Below are 7146 nucleotides of genomic sequence, written 5' to 3'. Positions count from 1 at the left end.
GGCACAGTAAGGTGTATACATCGCCTGTAAATGCCTTATCATAGTTATTGTACGTCCTGATCCAGAGGCGGTTCCACCATGACCAGTTGCTTGATTATTGGGTGCACCCAGAGCTCAGGTACTCCTGTTGCTGCCTTTTCTGTTGGTACACAAGCAAACATGCATACAGACCGAGTCACAACATGCCCCAACCTGCCTTTCCTCAATTCCAGGAGGCGTTCATAGAATGAAAAGCATGGCTATGTTTAAAATATTGTGTCATATACTGTATAACCATATGCTTGATACCTCAAGCCCACAGCAGTTGACTGGCATGTTTAGACAGGAGGTAACATTTAGGCTGTCCTTTCGTATGGCTGCGAACAGTATGGACTTATGTGTCAGGTGTCAAACACACGCACACAAAAACGTGGAAAGGATATGAAATGTATTTTGAAGTACAGTATAACAATAATAGAAAGAATGAAAATAAAACAGATGTGCAAGGAGAGTCAAGAGTGAAGGCAAAATAACTTTACAGTGTAAATGAACAGATTCGTTGCCATCAGTGAAGTGCACAAGCACACAGGAACACTAGACACTCACATACTCAGGTTGAGGAAATTCAGTGTGTTGAATACAGTAAATAACTCACAGCTGACAGATCGTCTCAAAGGCAGAGATTTCCTGTTTGAAGTTTTAGACAAAAGTGCGTTTTGAAGTTATTCATTGATCTGTACTTCCCCTCACTAGAAAGGTACAGCCACGGTTTAGAGTTTTCAGCTGAAAATGTATACATTTCCCTTTCTACACAGACAAATCAACATTTATGCAAAGGTGAAAAAACAGGATGTGAAATGGATTGGATTTATTGTGTTACTCTGCTGCAACTAAAGTTTAAAATGTAAAGGATCAGGAAACATAACCGGTAGAAGAACAAAAATACTGAGCAGGAATCCAAGAGCTAACACCATTTAGCTTATTTAGTCTTCAGCTAATATAACAGGAAAAAAAACTTTGTCATGAAGTTTATTTCTTCACCCGTCCCTTCATCTCAGTTTCTTGTCACATTTCTCTCTTATATTTCTTTGGAAACATTTCGTCTTTGTGTGATCAATAACATGTTGTCATAGGATCTTTGTTCGAGCTTGTTTTATATTAATAATGACATTCTTTGGCTATTTTAGCCTTTGCATCCGACAGAGAAGACTAAACCACACAAGTGCAGAAACTCAAAGACATTCAAATATAATAACATACGTTTGAGTACAGGTGCACATGTAACTGTTTTGTGTTTACAGTAGAGACCGAGTGGGACAGTGCTTACTCTGGGGATTGTTGTTTCAATCACATGCTCATTTACATCTGTTACAGAGCAGGAAGTGTGCTTTTTGGGGCCATCCTTTGTTTATCTTTAAGCTCATTTGTTTCTCCTCTTTTTATTAAAACATTGAGAATCCGTGAACAGGACAAAGGCCAAAGTAGGGAGTCATTTTAACGTCTCACCGACCTTCACTTTCTGGGCCCTTCACAAACTGCTCCTCCTCCTCCAATCCACATTACCATTTGGAACACATTCTGATGTAGTTATGAACCCTCTGGAAGAACCAAAGGGTGACGAGGGGAGTTCACAGTCCTGTTCGCCCCCACCTCTCTGTCGCCGTTACTATGTGTCTTTCAGAGGGTAGGGGGGGTGTTTGTCCATCCGGGGTGGTGTGTATGCCGAGGCTGGTGAGCATGTCCTGGAGGTGTTTGACGGAGCTCACTAGCTGCTTCTTCTCTTCATCCAGCGCAGACACCTGCTCTGTCAGCAGGACCTCCGACTGGGACATAGCCTCCACCCGGCTCTGCAGGCTGCAGACGCGAGCCTGTGACACCTGAGGGATGATTGAAATGAATGAAGGAAAGACAATAACATTCATTAACTTTATATATAAAGCACATTTTAAAGTGGTTGTGCTCTATAAGACCTAAAACAGGACTCAAAACACAAAACATCAAAATGTAGCACAAACCATGGAGAAAATGTCTTGAAGTTTCATGCACTGAGCTAAATTAGTTGGAGGTTGAAGCAGAGTGTGGGGAACTAAAATATAAGTCCTGTTCACTCTTGATCCTCAGCAACCTATATTTTAAAATTGAAGAATGCAATTCTCTAATGGCCACTAGAGGCTTGCTCAAAAAGCGAGTATTTGTCATTAATGGACCAAAGAAGTTAAAATCTCCAACATCATTCGAAATAAAATCTTTAGAGCCTTGTTCAGAAAATGTCTTCATTCATGACACAGTAAATAATATTGAGGTAGCTGCTTTGAGTGACAGGTAGGTGGCATCACACGTTGCTAGCCACTAGCTGCTCATCAGCTCTGGTCTGCCTCATCTCTAACGATGGTCAAACATGTTGCACATACAGTGGGGCAAAAAAGTATTTAGTCAGCCACCAATTGTGCAAGTTCCCCCATTTAAAAAGATGAGAGAGGCCTGTAATGTTTATCATAGGTATACCTCAACTATGAGAGACAGAATGAGAAAAAAAATCCAGAAAATCACATTGTAGGATTTTTAAAGAATTCATTTTCTAATTATTGTGGAAAATAAGTATTTGGTCAATAACAAAAGTTCATCTCAATACTTTGTTATATACCCTTTGTTGGCAATGACAGAGGTCAAACGTTTTCTGTAAGTCTTCACAAGGTTTTCACACACTGTTGCTGGTATTTTGGCCCATTCCTCCATGCAGATCTCCTCTAAAGCAGTGATGTTTTGGGGCTGTCGCTGGGCAACACGGACTATCAACTCCCTCCAAAGATTTTCTATGGGGTTGAGATCTAGAGACTGGCTAGGCCACTCCAGGACCTTGAAATGCTTCTTACGAAGCCACTCCTTCGTTGCCCTGGCGGTGTGTTTGGGATCATTGTCATGCTGAAAGACCCAGCCACGCTTCATCTTCAGTGCCCTTGCTGATGGAAGGAGGTTTTCACTCAAAATCTCACGATACATGGCCCCATTCATTCTTTCCTTTACACGGATCAGTCGTCCTGGTCCCTTTGCAGAAAAACAGCCCCAAAGCACGATGTTTCCACCCCCATGCTTCACAGTAGGTATGGTGTTCTTTGGATGCAACTCTGCATTCTTTCTCCTCCAAACACCACGAGTTGAGTTTTTACCAAAAGGTTCTATTTTGGTTTCATCTGACCATATGACATTCTCCCAATCCTCTTCTGGATCATCCAAATGCCCTCTAGCAAACTTCAGACGGGCCTGGACATGTACTGGCTTAAGCAGGGGGACACGTCTGGAACTGCAGGATTTAAGTCCCTGGCGGCGTAGTGTGTTACTGATGGTAGCCTCTGTTACTTTGGTCCCAGCTCTCTGCAGGTCATTCACTAGGTCCCCCCGTGTGGTTCTGGGAGTGCTGCTCACCGTTCTTGTGATCATTTTGACAGCTCTTTGGTCTTGGCCATAGTGGAGTTTGGAGTATGACTGTTTGAGGTTGTGGACAGGTGTCTTTTATACTGATAATGAGTTCAAAAAGGTGCCATTAATACAGGTAACGAGTGGAGGACAGAGGAGCCTCTTAAAGAAGAAGTTACAGGTCTGTGAGAGCCAGAAATCTTGCTTGTTTGTAGGTGACCAAATACTTATTTTACCGAGGAATTTACCAATTAATTCATTACAAATCCTACAATGTGATTTCCTGGATTTTGTTTCTCATTTTGTCTCTCATAGTTGAAGTGTACCTATGATAAAAATTACAGGCCTCTCTCATCTTTTTAAATGGGAGAACTTGCACAATTGGTGGCTGACTAAATACTTTTTTGCCCCACTGTATTTGCCTTAGACTGGAGTAGGGTAGAGTCAGCCCTGCCGAGATGGCATTGGCCGGAGTCACACACATTAAGGTTCACAACGGCTCTTTACAAAACCTATGGATGATGTCACAGAAGCAACATCCATGTTGAATGATCAATTGTCCTCACCCAAGATTTCAGTACGGCTATCAGAGCCTTGTACGAGGAACTTACAGGTCAAAAGATTCTGAGAATGTAACTTAACACAGTGTGTGTGTGTGTGTGTGTGTGTATGTGTGTGTGTGTGTGTGTGTGCACACCTGTAGCTCCTCGCGCAGGTCGATGTTCTGCTGACGGAGGCTCTGATTGGTCCGCTCCAGCTGTGCGGCGCGCTGGTGTTGGTTGAGGGTCGGAGACGTGTCAAGCAGCTCATCTTGCAAGACATGGTACTCCACCTCGTAGGCCTGAAGCTGCTTGGACACATCCATCTGACAAACCTAATGAAAACATAAAGTTTACAATGTGTAGCAACAATCTATAAACCCTGACATTTATCCTCAAAGAATGGACATGAAACCGTTACTGTAGTCTTTGTCAGGGGTTTGGCTTGATGTGCACCATCTTTAATATACTCAGTTCTTAAAAGTATCCTTCTATTTTTTCTAATTAAATAAAAGTCGACATGAGCACACCAGAAATGTTGCAAAAACAACAGATAGGTAGTAATGTTTAGGTATCAGGATACGCACACCAAACCAGTTTGTTTGTGTGTTGTCTCTTTCCTCCTCAGACTTCCCCATAGCAATGTGACAATGCTCTAAGACTTCTGCACTTGCTAAGTAAAATGTTACCATTGCTGATAGCATTACCATCCTTTGTTTCCTTTATCATGTTACAAATTACACAGATTTTTGTTGACTGTACCTACAAATTCCATGTGACTGCATTAGAAAATAAACCATTGAAACATGTTTAACATACATGGCTCCAAACTTCCTGTAGGTTGCTCTCTGAGTCACACCCAAGGTAACACATAGACAACCTGACATGGATAAGTGGCACTTGAGGGAAAGTACCGGCAAGCCAGAGCATGACTTAACAACCTTTTCCTATCTCATGCAAATAACATGTTAAATGCATATTTTCTAAACTAGAGAGTACCATGATAACATCTCTGTGCATGTCTTTGACTCATCACACACCCATGTCAGCCCTTTCCATCTCACATGACAGATGGAGTAAAGGCTCCATCTTCAAAACAGTTTACATGAGACTGACACATTAAACAATCTAAACAAGGAAGTGTGATCATGACTGTTCAGTTTTTTTGGGGGGGGATTATTAAAGCCACGTGCCTTATGTTGAAATATGCTAGTTTCAGGTTTTCTCACCACAAGCACTGACTCATGAGGATATGGTTAAATCGCTTGAACAAAACTCCACCCATTAGCTGTTTAAAGGAGAGGGTGTGGTTCCCTTTGATAACATATGTCCCTCAAGATGACTATAGTTTTCCATGTTTTTGTTGCTCATAAAGCAATTATACTGTCACTTTATCAGCGCCATGAGTTGTAAAAAAGGCTCTTATAATGGAACACATCTGTTAATGGAACTGAGGGAAGTTTAGTGATGTGACTTATTTACACGAAGACATATGACAAGGTAAAAGGTCACTGATTCAATAGTTATGTAACCTATGCAATGACATTGTATGCATTTCTTTTTCAATTCATCTTGATATATATATATAAAGCACTACAAAACTGCAGCATTCTCAGTTCCTCTGGTTTTACTATTTATAGGTATCTGTTTGAGTAAAACAATTTTGTTTATTTTATTCTATAAACTACTGAAAACATTTCCCTGTGCTGGCATTCAACAGACACTGGATTACAACGGCTGCCGTTCAAGTAGAGATTGAGATTCAGGAAAACATTTCCAGAGCTGTATATACAGCCGCGGAAAGAAATTAAGAGACCACTTCAGCATTATCGTTTTCTCTTTTGTTTTTTTATTTATAGGTATGTCTTTGAGTTGATTTTTAAAATGTTTTTTATTGTATTCTCTAAACTACTGACAATTTGCTCTGTGTTGGAATTCAACAGACACTTGAATGGCTGCCATACATGTAGAAATAAAGATTTAAGAAAACTTTGGAGTGGTCTCAGTATTTTTCAAACTAACCTGCACATTTATTTGATATTTAAGGCATTTGTTTCTAAATGTCATTCTTCATTATGTTTCATATGTATTGAGTCACTATTAATTTATATAATATATATTGATATAAATTGAAGGGACTATCCTTATGATCTTTGGCTGAAAATAGTCTTAACCAATCAACCATTTAATTCAGTTTGAGTAAAGTGTGTCTAAAACTGCAGTAAACATTGAAAATAAGACCAGGTCCATAAAAACGTAGTATGTTATTCCAGTGACACAGTCAAGTGATAAAAGGCAGAGTCATTACTGATTGTTTCTTATTCTAACCTGGTTGATGGTTTTCTCCATCTGCACCAGGCCCAGGTTGGGCAGCGTGGTTTTGATGAAGTCCACGATGGACTCCAGGCTCTCATGCTGCAGGATCAGAGGCTTGTGGCTCCCCAGCAGACTCAAGGCCACCTTGAAGATGACCTCTGACCCCTGCAGGAACAACATATCTGACAAGAGGTCAAAGAGGCGCCGAAAGGTTATTGAGGAAAGAGAAATAACCGGTTGGAAAGGCCCTGACGTGACAGCTTTCAGCTAAATTTACGCACCAGTAAAATAAATAATGACAGGCTCTGACAGCACAAACTGACTGAGTAGGTGTGTGTATTTGTGTGTGTCCTTTGAATGTATCAGAGTGGGGTAAGGGTTGGGCAAGATTGCATTAGATCTTTCAACAGATTAAGGAATGGGCGCGGAGTTGTGGAGCCCCACATGCTGTATGATATCAAAGACTTCACAGTGCTATGATGATGCCCTCTCACTGTAACACACACACACACACACACACACACACACACACACACACACACACACACACACACACACACACACACACACACACACACACACACACACACACACACACACACACACACACACACACACACACACACACACACACACACACACACACACACACACACACACACACACACAGTTATGCTCAGATGAGTATGAGGAGCCAGAGAGTCTAGTTCACTAACTGAGCACCACGTAAGAAATTAAGCATGAAAACAACAGCAAAAAAGGATACAGGGGCTGTGGGTGTGATGGTATTTACACAAACGATAAAAGGTTTCGGGAGTAATACAACAGCTTACAACAGAAAATACTTAATCTTAAATGTTTCTGTGTGTATGTGCCTCACTGACTTTATTCAAAAGAA

At 41.0% G+C, this 7146-nt stretch overlaps 1 protein-coding gene across 6 annotated transcripts in view; it reads right to left on the bottom strand.

The window, feature by feature from the left end:
• Positions 1-410: 410 nt before the first annotated feature.
• The window catches only part of tbc1d1 (TBC1 (tre-2/USP6, BUB2, cdc16) domain family, member 1), a 44279-nt gene continuing 37543 nt past the window's right edge, over positions 411-7146 (bottom strand). For 5 of the 6 annotated variants that reach the window (XM_063884043.1, XM_063884045.1, XM_063884046.1 and 2 more), the window contains 3 exons: positions 6261-6430; positions 4091-4267; positions 411-1856 (listed from right to left, as the gene is read on the bottom strand). In XM_063884043.1, coding sequence (XP_063740113.1) covers positions 1608-1856; positions 4091-4267; positions 6261-6430 — 596 coding nt within the window. In that variant the 3' untranslated portion in view covers positions 411-1607. Of the gene's footprint in view, positions 1857-4090; positions 4268-6260; positions 6742-7146 lie in introns of those variants that run through there. The other variant, XM_063884047.1, reaches the window with a different exon arrangement.

Source organism: Eleginops maclovinus, chromosome 5 (genome assembly GCF_036324505.1).
Source record: "Eleginops maclovinus isolate JMC-PN-2008 ecotype Puerto Natales chromosome 5, JC_Emac_rtc_rv5, whole genome shotgun sequence".
NCBI classification, from domain to species: domain Eukaryota; kingdom Metazoa; phylum Chordata; class Actinopteri; order Perciformes; family Eleginopidae; genus Eleginops; species Eleginops maclovinus.
This window is presented reverse-complemented; position numbering and strand designations above follow the sequence as displayed.